At 38.6% G+C, this 17,197-nt stretch overlaps 1 protein-coding gene across 49 annotated transcripts in view; it reads right to left on the bottom strand.

The window, feature by feature from the left end:
* Positions 1-17,197, bottom strand: part of LOC126295245 (basement membrane-specific heparan sulfate proteoglycan core protein) — a 1,297,357-nt gene that overhangs the window by 256,646 nt on the left and 1,023,514 nt on the right. For 45 of the 49 annotated variants that reach the window (XM_049987617.1, XM_049987624.1, XM_049987622.1 and 42 more), the window contains 2 exons: positions 10,648-10,764; positions 1,487-1,720 (listed from right to left, as the gene is read on the bottom strand). The exons of the other annotated variants lie outside the window; for them this stretch is intronic. In XM_049987617.1, coding sequence (XP_049843574.1) covers positions 1,487-1,720; positions 10,648-10,764 — 351 coding nt within the window. The remainder of the gene's footprint in view (positions 1-1,486; positions 1,721-10,647; positions 10,765-17,197) is intronic. 49 annotated transcript variants of the gene reach the window in all.

The following is a 17,197-nucleotide window of genomic DNA, read 5'->3' as shown; positions in this document are numbered from 1 at the left end:
TTATGATCCAAATCTCCATCTAATTGATCTCAAATTTTATCTATGGCCTCCCTTAACAAAAAATACAATAACTCTTCCGTGTGTGTTCCATATTACAATTTACTGTACAATTGTACCTGTTAAAGGAGGTGTCATTTTTGTATTTGGACACAAGACTGCACTCGTCTCTACAAAGAGTTATGAATTGTATTCAACACCCCTATATTACCTCGGAAGTCTTGACAAGGCAGAGTAATTCGCTGCTGCAGTCCTTCAAACTGCATCAATGGGAGTGTTGTACAGTTGACTTCTGAGATGACCCCAGACAGGAAAATCCAGAGGATTGAGGTCAGGTTATCCTGGAGGCCAGAGCACAGGCCCTGCTCTGTGTGTTCGTCCTGGATTGTAGTGGTATATTAGATATCATCTTACATCAGCAACAAAATGTGATGGCATTCCATTGTGCATCCACCACATTCCCCAATACTGCACTTTCATGCAGTCCTGGAAGATCTAGCAACATGAATCGAAAGTATCCTCACCCATAATATTTTCTTTTCCGATTGGTAGCCCAATTACATGATCACCTAGTAACCGTAACCACTAATTGGTCGAGAAACGTTCATGTTACAACTCACAAACAGCAACTGTGTTTACATAAAATTAGACAGAGAAATGAACAAAAAGTGTACATTTCAAATTCATTATTTCATACTGCAGTGACAGCCTGGAATGGCTTGTTTGCAGAGCCCAATTTACTGAGAAGTTACATGTTTTTGGTTCTATTATCACATATTTTCATCCTTGTCAGTTTCAGGTACCAATTACAATGCAGCCACCACTGTTCCCATATCCAGGGTTCTCCACAGGTAAAGTGGAATAAAGTATAGACCTGAAGGACTGAGGTCTCAAATGCTGTGCAATTCAACTCACTTAACAACTAATAACATGGGGTTCGGAGGGCGGGGCTGGGGGCAGACAGTGTGTCAAACGCAGTGTAAAGACATCAGAGTAGAGTTTAGTTTACACGAAGACACTGAGTTGAAAAACTCATTTCTTGAAACCGGCATCACAAAATTAGTTTCATAAATGTCTGTTTACACAGCAACAAAGGTGTACAGTTCAATTTTGAAATTTTGTGAGAACTGATGCAACATTTTCATCTTTGAAATGACTGTCGTGGAAGTCATGTTGATAGAAATGGATTTCAGGCTGTCTGCTTGAAATCAGTATAAAACAAAAAGAAAAAATGTGTCTGACTTCGTAACAGAATAAAGAGGAGATGAGATGTCATTTCAGGTGGAGTTCAAGATATTGTAAGGAAAGAAGATCAACTGGTGAAAATTTTTATTTATCAGCCCTGTGGTATCCATATTGTACACCGAAGTACACAACTGGCAAACGCCGTATCGACCAAAAGCGTCAAAGGCTGCACCATTCACTCAATGACCAACTAGAAAAATTAGGGAAATGTTATACTTTGGAATACAGCAGTAGTTGTAAGCACCTTCTTCATCTACCGGCGGAGCGCCAGTCGGGTACTCGGTGGAATCCGGGGAGCGGCTGAAATCGGGCTCCCTGCCAGTGGTGTAGCCTCCACCAGGCACCTCGGGGTCAAAGTCAGTGTCGGGGCAGTTGAACTCGTCGCTGCCATCACGGCACTCCGGGAAGCCGTTGCACTGCCTCGCCAGGTCGATGCAAGTGCCGTCGTTGCACTCGAACTGGTTGTCCGCGCAGCCTTCTACAGGTTTCCCAAAAGGGGGGGTCACGTCACAGATGGTGTGGTAGTTACTTTTGGCAAGGAGTTGGGTTATATCTGCACTGTCCGGTGAACTTAAGGAAAAATGTTCTGCCAAATCAGCATGGTTCTATTGCCCCTTGCCAAGGTTGTAGCAGATCTGATACAGTACATCCCAAAGATACTGCATTCCTGATCACATTTCACAGTACTATATTACTAAAAATAAAAATGTGTGTGTGTGTGTGTGTGTGTGTGTGTGTGTGTGTGTGTGTGTGTGTGCATTCGTGCCTGGACCAATTTCAATTGGAAGAACATTTTTCCTTTTTGTTCTATAGGTTTCACATCTCTGAACTTGCACCTCACCTCATATACAGTACGTAAACCAACCTACAAATTCTGCAAACCACTTTAACATGCATTACTGGGAGAAGAATGACTGCTTAAACACCTCTGTACTTGCTGTAATTAGTCTCACCCTGTCTTTGCAGTCCCTGTGGGAGCAATAGGGGGCTGAAGAAGATCTCTGGCTTCTTCACTTAAAACTTGTTCGTGTAATTTTGTAAGCAGGTTTTCAAGGGATAATTTGTGTGTGATATCAATAGTATGCCAGGACACATTTCAATGTTTCTGTGACACTCTCCTGTTAGTCAACCTGAAAAATATTTTACAATTGGACACACAGGATTTGTAAGCAGTCTCCTTTGTAATTGGTTGCATTTTCCCAGCATTATATATAAAATGACTTTGACGTCGACATAACAACTGTTTCATCATCCCAGTGTTGTGGTTCTCATTCACCTAAGTTATAATTCTTGATATAAACTTCTCCCTCTCTTAAGGATGTCCCTGTTAATATATAATGCAAATCGCAGTAGACTAATTAGAGGTGGCTCAGTGACTGTCCATGGAAAATTCCACTTTAAAAATCATTTTGTTTGTAACAGGAAATGAACTAACACTTTCCATCAAAAGTGGTTGCGTGAAAGACACGATGAGCAGTACTTGCTTGAGCTTTGTCCGGCTACAAGCTTCAAAAATGAAATTGAAAATATCTGCCAAAACACCAGAGAAAATGTGCCATCCACATTTTGAGAGGTGGTAGTACAAATGGAAACAAGGATTAAAGTCTAGTAAACATACACTCCAAAATGCAACTTTAAGAGCTATGACCACTTGTTCAGTGGAAGAGATGTGTAGCAAAGACGAACAGTGCTCATAGCTTACATAGTATGTAGCTGGTATTTAATGGACTTTTTTTCTTGTCTTTGTCCATACTACCACCTCTCAAAATATTTAATACTTCTTTTCAAACCCCTTCTATACAATTTTCCATAATAAAGAGAGGATGATGTTTACACACAGGACTATAACTTAGGTAAATGAGAGCCATAGTGCTGGGATGGTGAAACAATTATTACGCTTAGGTCAAAGCTTATTTTTAAGGACAATGTTTCTCTCCTGTATGGTTGTCAACGGTGCGTGAATCTGTAACAGCGTAACATGACCTGTATGTAGCAATCCATTTTAGAATTCGATAATGCCTTTATTTCTCCATGGAAACGTGTGCAATCTGAACAACGTTTATGTAATGATGCACTTTATAATTTAATTAAAGCATTCACTGTGCTTGTCTCACATAAAATTTCTGCTACATTGTTAAACACTACTGTCTGTCAAAGCAGCTAAATTTGTATAAACATTTTCACCAATTATTCCATGTGTGAACCAAGAGATTTAATTTACTTTTAATGTTAAACCAGACACACAGTTCCATCCTTTTGTACTACATTATGACAAATGACCAAGACATCTTTGTGAGGTAAAAGGCTCATAGATGTACTTTCTTTTGCAGTTCAGGCAGCACTCTGTCAATGGTTACTGCTTACTGCACCTGATGAAAGTGTCTAGGGCACCCATTTGAATACAGTTTCAGGAGAATTGAACAGCCAGTTTAGCACGACATACAGGGTTATCTTCTCTCATTTATAGAAGGAAAACCTCATGTTTCCTTTAATTTAGAATGTTTTGTTCACCAAGCCCTTATTTAAAGAAGTTACTTAACTGTGAAGACATGGGCAGGCACTCTGAAACATTTACTGTTAAACATTGTTTATAGTCTCAAAAGAATTCAAATTACATGACTGCATCTTTTTGACAAGCTTATGAACAATGCTCACACTACCTAAGGGAAAAAAATATTCGAACATTTGTCATCACATAAAAAACAACTGAAGTGTTGTATTCTAAGAGAACTGTGCAAAACTAGAGCCATCACATTACCTCACAAGCAAATAGAAGGTACACAATGGGTGACCCAGCTAACTCTTTGCTATCATTGCATAGCTATCACATAAAAAATAATAAATACACGAACAACAATGTTTTGATTAATATACATTCTTTTTACCTTGATTTGTGCAAAACTGCAGAGTAATGTTTGTTCTAAATAAGGTAACGCAAGAACAGAGATGTGAAAACCAGCTTGTATGGACAGGAATGTTAAGTAAAGCAAATATTACAATGTAATATGCAGTAAAGCATGGCTCCTCAACCACAAATACAATTACATAAAACAGTATGTCCACCTGAAACTGATAAACGGATTATATGGCTAACAAACCCAACATTATGTTAATACAACAGTGCCAACACATAAAAATTATCTGTTCCAAAAACTAAATCGACAAAAGGGTGTTTGCCAATTCATAGTCTAACAAGGTTCTTGCAAGTTAAATTTTGTTAAATCAGTAACCAAAAGCAATACTAATGACACAGTTTCAAGCTTACCACTTGGTGAAACCACTCACAGAACAAAATCAGTATCGTAACCTAATTCTCCAAACTGAACAAATACACAGTGTGGCTAAACTACTTTATGACTGATTTAATAGCAATGGGGCCAGCTAAGGGCTACAGTGTAGCTATATACTATGGAGCCTTATAATCATAGTTACCATGCTCATTTTATCCAATTTTAAGATTTTATTTACCATCTCTTTAGAAATTTGTGCGCTAAGATCTGTCATATACAGTTGTAACAGAAGTGCCTTTCACACGGTGGTAGGCTACTTAGTTTTATTTTCAAAGTGGCAAAATTACCAACACAACTATTAAAACATTGTACTGGGCATAAGGTGAATGTTGTCTCAATTACATGTCTTCTTGTGGTTTGGAAAATTGTGAGATGGCACGTTATACTGGGTATGATAAAAGAATGGGCATCCTCATGTGTTACGAAGCAATTAGCTTCAAAGCTGCCTGTGTCGTATTGAAAAACAATCACCAACAAATGATTATACCAGTTGCCTACCACTTGTACTATAGGGTTATGGTTTTCAGCATGAAGGCTAGTTTGATGCAGCTGTCCACAACGGTCTCCCATGTGCAAGGCACCGCCTCATCTCTACCTAACTACTGCAGCATACATCTGTCTGAACTTGTTTACTGTATTCACATCTAGGTTTCCCTCTACACATTTGAAGTCCCCCCCCCCCCCCCCCCCCCCAAGGTCAAGTTGCATGGTAAACTTCTTTAATACCCAGTTAGATTCATCCTCATTTATCTTTAGACCTACCCATCTAACCTTCAGGATTCTTCTGTAGAACCACTTTTCACAAGATTCTATTCTCATCTGAACTACTTATCACGCACATTTCAATTCCGTATAAGAGTGCAATCCTTACAAATACCAACAGAAATGGCTTTCTAGCACTTACATTTATATTCGATGTTAAAAACTTCTTCTTTCTTGCTACTGCCAGTTTGTATTTTATATCCTCTCTACTTTGGTCACCATCAGTTATTTTGCTGTTCAACAATGAAAATTCGGCTACTACTCTCAGCATCACATTCCCTAATTTAATTCCCTCTGAATCACCTGATTTAGTTCAACTTTATTCTATTACCACTGTTTTAGTCTATGTTTACCTTATAGCTTATTTAGAAGACACTACCTACTCTGTTCAACTGGTCCTCCAATTTAAATTGCAAATCACAGATAAGGGTCATGTGCATGTTTAAATCTTCAGTATTTTCTTGCAAAATACATAGCCTTATAAAAACAAAGCACTTTTCTCTCCTAATTTTATTCAGTACCTGTGCATTAGTGATCGGACAAAGCTATGAGATGTGCAAGAATCATATTTATATATATTGAATAGTGTCTTTAAAAATTTCGATAGTGTCTTTAAAACTGCTTGAGAAAGACTGAAAATCATCTGGATTTCAGGCCTTGCAGTTCAAGCAGTCATCGAGTGTGCCACTTCCTGCGCTCCACCTTACACCTCATGAGAACTCAGATGTGCGAGCTGGCTGTCATCTCTGCAAGCGCACCACCAGGCAAACTTATGGCGAATAGTACTCCATATGAGATGGGTTTTAGGTGTAGCATCATGAAATATGGTACAACGTCTGCTGACACAAACAGTGGGCAGCTTTCAGCTTTCATTTACTTTCTTTATATTAACTTCTTTCAATATGACTTCCTACAGTTACCTGGTTTTCTGTTTTGGATATTATCCAACATTTGAATATGAGCTTCTAGATCAAACAGATTGTGATAGACCAAAAGATGTGCAACTGAGGCAAAATATTCCATACTCTATGAAGTCCACATGTCTAGATTTGCAAAGAGACCAGTTTAGATCGATCAGACAATAATTTTTAGATAATTAAAAACCTCTTTACAGCGAGTAATTCATCACATTACGATAAGTCCTATCATGCCATTAAAAATGCTGCATATTCTTCTATGATACTTTTCAAGGTAGAAGAAGCATCCATCAAATGGAGGATCCAAAGGTGCACACAGTTATACAATTAGTTAACATACTGATCAAAATTGCACTCACTGGAGCATGGGCATTAGCCCACATATTAAAAAATAGCATCACACAATGCACAACAGTTTTAGTAACACACTACATTCTAACAATACACATGACGAGTTACTAACACAAGGTTTTTAATGATCTGAAGAGGGCTGCCTGATCAATCGAAACCAGTTATTCTTGTATAAATTTGCAATTGAGGCAAATTTTACAACAAAAATTAAAACTGCATGCTCCCAAAACTTGACTATGTCAAGTTGTATAAAAGTTTACATACTGCTCCTGTAAATCTGCATTTGCGGCTATCTCAAACTAAAAATTAAAGATAAGATATAAAAATCAATATCTGTTTGTTTGTATCTTGTACATTCCTATACCACTCATCCGACTGTATCGAGGCATAGGTGAGCTGTGCTCACACCCGTGAAGGTTTCTGAGGAGATACAAACCACCGAAATTGGGGCGAAAAGACAGTGACAAAGCAGTATAACTCAGGAATGTCCGGAGCAATTCCAACCAAATTTTGTATATAAAAATCTCATTATTTGTACAATTATTTGCAAATAAACTATTGTCGAGGTAGTATACCCCTACCATCTCTAGGTGTCGGTGTGGAAGTGAGTAACCATGACATAAAGAACTATTCGATAACGACTAATATTAGTATCGAATCCACAGTTGTCGAGGTCGCTAGGTCCATTGTAACAGCACCGATGAATCTGTACCTCTAGGAGTGGCAGTGTATGGTGAGAGGCACGGACAGTAACATATCAAATTGTCTCTCTAATGAACAAAGCAATTTCTAGCAAACTTGGTCCAAGTAAGACAGAAAACACTTACTGTGACATTAATACACCCCTTAGCGTCCTGTGGCTGACGGTGGGGATAGAAAGAGATGACGTAAAAGCAATTTCAACCAAATTGATATATACTTGACTCATTATTTGTACAAAAAACTGTGGGAATAAAGATATCCCTAGGGGCAGCATGAGGCTATACACATGTGTGCAGATGCAGCCACGGCAATAAACTTTTTCATATTTGATTTAATCCATAAAAAGACATTGTCTTTCATTTGTTCTGTACATGCACATCTATCTGCTTTGTATGTGTGTACCTAATTAGAAAGAAAAAGAGGCACTGTGACACATGTTGCCACAGCTTGTCTACACTTTTCCTTTTTTTTTTAAAGGTTCTGCCATACAGTAATTATGCCACACTGAGTATCATTTTATGGTTGCTAACTATGAATGCTAAAACAAAATATTGGTAAATTAAAAATTATTTACAAAAATCAAAGACAATAAGTGATAAACAGACCTTACTCAACACACGCATTGACCAGACAGTCATTCATAACACGCAGAAAGACTTCACATCATCACTGGTGGTTCAAAACAGATTGAAGTCCCATTCTCACGAGACTAAGGCTGGGGAGGTAATGTGTGAATGAGATACAGCAAAAGTAAGTGGACTGAAAACCATAACAGCATTTATCTGACAAATTAAATGTCTGGCCATTCTCCGCAAGAAGAAGGGAATAATTTGATGAGTAAGGAATGTTTACCATCCTTGGCACTGATTTGAAAAGACACAATGCAAACTGGCATTAAAACCCATGTGCTCAAACAATTTCTTAAAACAGGCCGCCCACGTCACCCCGTACAAGTATTCCCTGCTACAGATATTCTGTGCTTCAGACACAAATGTACATATATATATACACGAACCACCACCATACTTAAAACCCATTAACAAGCATCTACTTACATTAAGTACACACCAAATGCTACATTAGTGTCAGGGAAGTAATGTTTCGAGTGCTGATTTTGGCACGGTTCCCACATTAGTGTACTCACCACGCCAATGTGAATTTTTCGAGAAATCACAAGTGTTTACAGAAACAATGTAGCTCCGTCAGAGGTACACAGACAGATGTGGTCGGCAACTCAACCACATACACCAACACACATCACAACTGCATCAAATGTGCCCTATATAATCCACATTCTCTTTATTTCATCGGCACTTTTATTTCTATCTGATTACCTAGCTATTCTAATCAAAATGGAAACACCAAGCTTTCAAAACTGCCATTTAGGATGGAAACTATTTTTAGATCCACAGGTATATTAACACACATACCTTACAGTAAGTGACAGAGAGTACTTTTGCTATCGTTACAATTTCTCCAACTCCCTGTTCCACTCACAAATCGTATGCAGGAAGAAGGATTCTTGGTAAACCTCTGCTCGAGCTCAAACCTCTCTAATTTTACCTTCAGGGTGTTTTCACAAAATAAATGTTGGAGAAAGTGATATGTTGACTGACTCTTCTAGGAATGCCCACTTTTGGCAGTTACTGAGCGAAGTGGTGCAGTGGTTAGCACAGTGGACACACATTCGCGAGGGAGACAGTTCAAACCCACATCTGGCCATCCTGATTTAGGTTTTCCAAGATTTCCCTTGATCACTTCAGGCAAATGCCGCGATGGTTCCTTTGAAAGGGCATGGCCGAGCTTCTTCTCCACCCTTCCCTATTCTGAGCTCATGCTCCATTTCTAATGACCTCATTGTCGACGGAGCGTTAAACACTAATTTCCTCCTCCACTCTTGGCATTTCAACAGTAAATTACACCATGACGCACACTTCTTATCTTGTAGCTTTGGCCATTGGAGCAGGATAAGCATCTCTATGATGCATTAACCCTTACAGAATGAATCAGTGACAAAATGTGCTGCTCTGGTTTGGAACTTCTCTATTTCATATACTGTAAGGCTCTCAGATGAAGAAGCACAGTCAACTACAAGACTTTTGTATGGTACCTCCTTCATGTGTGGACTACATTGCCCAAGAATTCTCCGCCAGCCGCGGATTTCTCGCGGTTCTAGGCGCGCAGTCCGGAACCGTGCGACTGCTACAGTCGCAGGTTCGAATCCTGCCTTGGGCATGGATGTGTGTGCTCTCCTTAGGTTAGTTAGGTTTAAGTAGTTCTAATTTCTAGGGGACTGATGACCACAGCAGTTTAGTCCCATAGTGCTCAGAGCCATTTCAACCATTTGAACCCAAGAATTCTCCCAACGAACCTCAACCTGGCATGTTCTATTCCTACAACCGCTTTCCTGTCTTCATTCCACTTTAAGTCACTCTATATGCATATTTTCAGATTATTTAATAGGTGTGATTGTGGCTGCTTCAAATGGTTGTTTGGCAATTGCATATTCATATAATACAGGTTTTTCTGTGTATTTATGCAGAATATTGTTTTGTCAAATTCTACAACTCTCCTAAATAAGCACATGTTCTCCTACCACGACCTCTCTCTATTTTTCACTAAGCAAAAAAAGTAATGCTATATTTTGAAAGCTTGGAGTTTTCATTGTTTTTTGCCATAATAACAAAAAATATAATTTTGTATTTTACAATGTTGGAGTTTTCATTTGATTTCACTCAGTTCATTAAATTTCCATGATGTCTGTCAGCTACCAAAGCAGGTGATTTGTATCTATTTCTCAAAGAGATATCTGGAAATACGATTTGTACCAGTCCTCCAACTATCCTTCATCGATTTTATTTTATCCATTTATATTTCAAATTTTATGAAAAAATTATCATTCTGGAACAAACGACATTTCAAGTCCTACTGGAGATTCCACATACTGTTCAAAAGCTCATTTTGAAAATGATTTATTTTCTGGCACAAAGACACACAATTTCAGTATGACTTTATCAGTTTTGACCATCACTCGCCATCTAGAGGTCATCAGCCAACAATGTGGTTTCCTCAGTGGTTAGAGTGAACTATGGCATCCGTCACAACTTGCAGATGGCAGGTGACAGCCAAGAAAGGTACTGAAATTGTGGGTGACAGCGCCGGAAAATAAATTATTTTCAAACCATGACATTTATCAGCTGGAATTAAGATTCTCCCTGGAAAATAAGTTCTCCAGGGAGTTTTGGCTCAAAGTTTGACTCCCTCTCCTATGTTGCTGTGCTGAACCCCCTCCCCCCACCCCTCAAACACACACAGAGTTTCTGGACGACATTTAGAGAACGGACGCTGTCGCTACGGACGAGTGAATGCGCGCAGACACCTACCACAGTCTTCCTCGTCGGACCCGTCCCTGCAGTTGCGTCGGCCGTCGCACCGCTGGTACTCTGGCACACACTGACTTCCGTCCGCACAGGGGAACTCACCCGGGACGCACACTCCCTCTTTCGGTGGGAAGTTCCCGTCGAGTGCAGAGAAATTTTGGCGGTCGGAGGAAATGTGCGTAGAGTGCAAAGGTCGACAGGAATGTGGGTGTGGGGACGGAAAAAGAAAGGGTGGAGGGAAAAAAACAACAAAAAGCATACGTGAGAAATGAAAAATTAAAACCGATGCAGTGCCAAATAAAAGGGTGCTGCTATGCTGAGGATTCTCCCAGGCACTTCACCACATACACTAAATACATGCACAAATTTGACAAACTGCTTTTTAAATGCAGTTACAAAGATAAAGTAAATTTTAAAAAAAAGTGTCTAACGATACATGCATGCCTGGTCCTACAGTACAGGGTGTGGTGCAACTTACAAGGTCAGTGATGTGGTGCTGATATGGTGGCCAAATTACAAAATTAACAGCAGAGGGGAGCAAATCGTGCAATTAACTCTCGTGCCATGAATTCTGAACTGAATAGCTTGAATTCCACAAATAAAACGGTTAAATTTTGGATGTTTTCGTAGAACAGGCAGTCTGTAAACTCTACATGTTTACTCTATTAGCCTACTGCTACAAAAACGTTTCCAAGAAACAGATCAAACAATTTCGAAACAGTATTTCTACCAGCATATAAGTGTTTCAGGTGCAGAACTTGCTGATCTTCCCCACTTGTCATTTTAATGTATACAATGGTTAGATGCAAGTTTTGAATTCAGCACATCAACAACCCCAGAGAAAAGATCCACTACTCTTAGATTCATGGGAAAAAAGCACCACAGATCAATGATATGTAACCTGCCTCACTACTGCCAACTAGCAACACATTTATAGCAAAATCTAAGCTATTATTATCATAGGAAGTCTCTAAGACTATTTTATGAAATGGTCTTCACATAATAGTAACTTCAAAATTAAGGAAATGATGCCAAGTAAGAAAGGTCACCAACAAGGACCAAGCATCATCTGACCCAAACAACATCCATATATGCTGTCAAGCAGTAGGAAAAAAGTTATATGTATAACATGCAAAAATATACATCCATATGTTCAAGATACGTAAACCGATTATCAGATAAACATTTATGGCCTTAATGTGCAAATCTACTGCTGAATACTGAACATATCAGGGCCTACATTTGAACTATTTTTCCATCAATATTCTTATCATATATGTGTATCTGAGCCACTTCAGTTTGAAGTTTCTCCTTTATATCTGTCATTCTACCGGTAAAGATATCAATTTTTATCGCAACAACATTTAAATACTGACTTAACAACAAATATATTTAGAAACCTCTGAATATACACTGATATATTAAAATTTGTTCAATTAATGTTTAAAATCTGAAGTATTGACAATACATTATTAAGTTGTAATGACTAAGTTACATCAATTCTTTATTTACAATGATAATCTTTTATTGTCAAGTGGGAATTATTGTCATTTTTAATCGACTTCAGTTTCATCACGAAAATTAAAAATAAAGAGCAAATTAATGCCGCCTTTCACAAATCTAGTGGGCAAAGTTTGCATAAACAAGTCGACAACATGATCTAAGAAATGTCAACTACAGGTAATTCTTATTAATGACTTTAACTAAAAGATTTGGGCACATTCACATTTAGCATGCCTGTGATACTTATTGTGCAAATCATTTGATCAATTTCTAGGTGTAAGATCCGAACACAAAATGATGTGCAAAACACATTCACTCATATGGCATGCACCACAAAATATGTATGCCTAGCATATAAGCCACAAATAAGCCGTCAAAGTGCATTTGGTACACAAACACGAACACAGCTTTAATTTGCACAGTCGACTGAAATAACCTTGGACGTGCTGAGGACACAAATGAACATTACCGCCAATTTTTTTTATATGCCTACCCAGCCCGTATAACTTAAGATGCCACTTTTTAATCACACAACAGGGAAAAAAATGAGGGATTTTTAGAACAGCTAATAACACGTCTTACACACATACACAAATACAACTTGATTAATGTATGACCATGAAGCACACTCAGCATGAAACTACTGTGAATTGTGAACACCATTTACTTTGTTGTAGCTAAATGTTCACAGCAGGCTACTGCAATCTAGAATAAGTTCAAGCTTTACAACTGAACCCCCCACTGTTGCAACTGCTTTCAGGACTGCTACAAGCATTTGACATACAAAAAGTAAATCCAGTGCTGTTCTGTTCCCCAAATGCACACTCTCTGTGTACTGTGCAATCTTCAGCTCAAGTATTATTCTCACAACACTATCTTTTATGTTGCCTCTGCATCTGAAATAGGGCAAAAAAAAAAAAAAAAAAAAAAAAAAAAACTGGAATGCATTCAGTTCGCTGAAAGCCTTCATTACTGCCACTGTTGCTTTTAGTGTTATATGTTTCTTCCGAAGATTCAGTCACGTTAGTATTGCAAGGGAATGCAGGAAACCACTGCCACTTTTTCACACGAATTACTCAGCAGTAGCAAACTATTCTCCGAAAATTATTATGCATTAGACTCCTCCTTCACAAAGATGACTTCTTCTGTCGAACAATTGTTCTTCTCAGGGGAAAACAGATTTGTAATCAAAGCACCGAAATATCCGCCACAGGCTTAAAACACACATCTAGGAGCAACAATGGCTCAAAAGTGCGTCATAGAAAACTTTTGGGACCTTCTCCTAATTTTCTGTTATCCCACATCAGTGTGGTGCTATGTATGTTATGGGCCATCTTCAGAATTCAGGAGAGTCTAAACACAAAGTAATACAGTGTTCTGTCCTAGAGTGTTTTTATTTAAATATATTGAGCTGCTGTCAGTCTAGCGATAACAGTGGACAATGAAGATGTCTAGCTAAACTCACTTTTGAGTCCTACCACATTCTACCAGATGTTCCACTACCATTGCCCTTAAATGAGAGCTATTGTAGCGCTGCTTCTTCACGGGGTAAATAGCGCACTTGTGGGCAGGTTTCTATGCGCCCTTTCTTGGTTGCAACAGGAGAAGCAGAATACAGAGCGTCATTCAACTGATAATTGTTCGGCCTTTTGAATACAGCCCTAGCACTGACGAAATCATCTTTGTTGACTCTGTGCATCGGTAGGAATATATTGCCGAGATGTGCTGGAATTGAAAAACAATAGTGGGAATCAACTGCCGCGGCAGTACATTTAAGTACATCAGGCCGAATTAAAAGCAAACGACGCTTCCGTATGTCACTTCCCCTACTGGTTTCCGTGAGAAGTAAAACAAGAACATTTTTAATTTGCGAATGGGGGCACAATGTGCTGCACACTAAAATATTTAGGGGTCGTAGTACAGTGAACAGTATTATCACATTTACCTTTGTTAAGCCGCGAATAAAGCTTACGCCAATCATTATTAAACTTCTTTTCTAATGTTAACTTTAGCTTGTTTTTCCGCAGTGGCGCTTCATTGGTTTCGATGTCTGACGACGAAACCATCAATACAGAAATACTGCAACTGTTACAGCACGGCAACAACCACCAATTGTTTAGAACAACTTCTGGCTCGCAGCGAGTTCGGGGTAACGAACGTGCAGGTTCGCCAACTTAGCTCTCTTCTGATTAAAAGCTGAACATTTTAATTTCAGTTACTTTTACAAGACTGTCTGTTAGTTTAATCACTCACAGGAAGAAGAGAGTATATAATGCGAAATATATTATGTTTTAGCGTGATCGGAATTTTTACATATCCTTACAGTTTACCCAGCATCTAGTTTTTTTTTTATAGGGAAATCGAGATAATCTCGCCTGATCCTTTTACCTGGCAACCTTGTTCAAATGTGGTACAATTTTTTAAAATGGCAGATGAGCCAACATCAGAGAACAGAAACTCCCTCACATTACAGCGTTGCTTTGGATAAATTTCAATTATTTTCGAGCTTTATTTACTGCGTATATTGTCATCCTTAAAATGCGACACACGCTTTCGAAGACGAAAATCAAATTTCGGAAATCGTTGCCGGCTGTGGTGATTACATGTGTACCTTGAATCGATTTTGCTAGCCTGGTCAAATGTCAGTTTTACAATCCTTAATAGTTTAACACAAACCGCCTCTGGTTACCAGCTGTTACAGTTTCCGATTCAGAACAACCAGCTGTTTCTCTTATATTAAATGTAGGCGGTGATTAGATTCTTGCTTCCTTGTTGCTCTTTGGTGCACATAACGCCACGCGCCTTCTAGATTAGGCGATATTTCTTATGAATAATGCAGCAGCCTAAACACGTTTCTCAAAGATTGACCGCCTACATGGTAGAGAAAATCGATTGTGGAAGAGAAAATCGACATAGTCGATGTTGGAGTTACTACGTACACATTGGGCTTCCAAATTCGATTTTCATATATTTCCCAATAACTCTTCTGCTAACTCGTAGAAACGTCTGCTATCAATTACTGAAGTGTGGTTCTAACTGGCGGATGTCGCCTTTCATAATAGATATTGGCTCCTTTGTAAATGCTCAACAATTTTATGCATGGGTAGACAAGTTTAAGTTAGCTAATGTGGATGAAACGATTTTATGTGGATTGAAGTAAAGAACAAGACATTTATTTCCTTTTTTTCTTCTGATGAAATGCCCATGTCATCCTTATTTGAAGGAAGGAGATGCATAAATTAACATAGTACTGTTATTGCATGACCCATTCAGGTGTTTTATTGATGGTATTTAATTCACATGATCGATTTCGAAATTATGCAAATGAGCTTATATTCACTGTTGATTTCTGTTTTACTTATAGCACATCTGAAGGTTTAACTGACTAACTTCGAAATCGATCATGTAAATTGAATACCGGTAACGCCAATAAAACGGCAAAATATATTATCCAATGATTGTATAACAATGGAATACAGGTGAACGCCACCAAATTTCCATATATGAAAGCGCACCACGATACATACATAACAATATTTCTTGCATAGCAAAAGTAGAACTGGTTGGCAAGAATCCTATATTCTGCATCACTGGATAATTTATAAACACTATACCCACCCTACGGCATTTTTAAGAGGCAAATGCACGCTTGTAGAAATGATACCGTATTTCATCGGGCTAGCATATCAACTCAGGTAACATGTAACAGGGCATGCCACATTCGGTTTCCTAACTTTCGGTTTTTGTCTCCCGGGCGTTGTGTAGCATATAAACATAGGGCATGTCTATTAGAAGCACTACTGAGAAACATGTTTACTTAACTCAGTTTTGGGGACCCCACGTACTACAGCCAATCAAAAAGTAATACCTCATTTTTTTCATCCTTGATTAAGACGATAATGTAGTAATCAATGAATTTGGTGCACTTATGCAAACCACCTTCTACAGCCCATTCCACTAACAGCGACCTATATCATCAGATGACGACGACACTGGGTAAGTTTAGAAAATGGCTGACATTGACGCACGTAAAAAAGACAGTGTTCTGTGACTGAATTCCTTGCTGCAGGAGGTGACACGTCAAATCACAGAAATGCTGAAGAACGTGTGTGGAGAAACTATGGTGGGCATCACACCGTTAAACGACGAATTCATCGCAACAAGAGAAGCTGATGTGCGAACATAGTTCACTGGTACAATGGGGACGCAGCGGCCAGCCAGCGACTCGAGGCCTACGTTTCTTGTGGGTGAATGTTGCAGCTGTTATCGATCTTTCTTTCTTTGAGTTCAGACGTCTATGGGGTGCGTAAAGTAACTTCGTCATGACTTTCTCTTCTTTTCTAATTTCCGATGTTAACAGTTCTTTCATTCGGTTCGTTTCTTCTTTCACATACGGTGATGCGCTTTGCCCTGAACCAACTACTTTGAGTTTCAAAAGTCTCAGATATCTTTTTAGTGAATCTTTCTGGGATCATTCTAACCAAGAGCCAATAAAACGAAATTCTCTGCTTCCTAACAGCATCAAATAGTTTTATAGTTTGGGTGCTGATTTCATCATTCCTTCTTTTCATCCGTGTACTTTCAACTCTTCTTAGACCTAGTATTTTCCATAGTACCTTCCATTCCTTTTTCTCCTACTCTTCAATTTCTCCCTTTTTGTTGAGGGCTAAACAATCTGCTGTATGAAGGCACCCTGCTTATATTGTAGTAATGGATTTTTGTATTTACTGAGCATAATTGTTTTGTTGTATGTGTCCTTAGTTAATTGTAAAGTATTTTTTCATTTCCATTTTATGCGCTCTATTTTTGTTTGTTTCTTTACCTAAGTACTTAAATTTATTCACTCTGTTGTCTGTAATGTATCTTGCACTTAGGAAATTTGGGGCATTTTTAAAGTTCATTACGAATTAGGCCTTCAGAAAAGAAATTTGTAAGCCAGCCTTTTACAGTAACTCTTTAAGCAGGGTCAATTGCTGCACTGGTGGCCTCAGAAAATATTGCTAAATAATCTGCAAAAGCTGTTCGGTTTGACATTTGAGCTTTTATATCC

The sequence above is a fragment of the Schistocerca gregaria genome, chromosome 11 (assembly GCF_023897955.1).
Source record: "Schistocerca gregaria isolate iqSchGreg1 chromosome 11, iqSchGreg1.2, whole genome shotgun sequence".
Taxonomy (NCBI): domain Eukaryota; kingdom Metazoa; phylum Arthropoda; class Insecta; order Orthoptera; family Acrididae; genus Schistocerca; species Schistocerca gregaria.
This window is presented reverse-complemented; position numbering and strand designations above follow the sequence as displayed.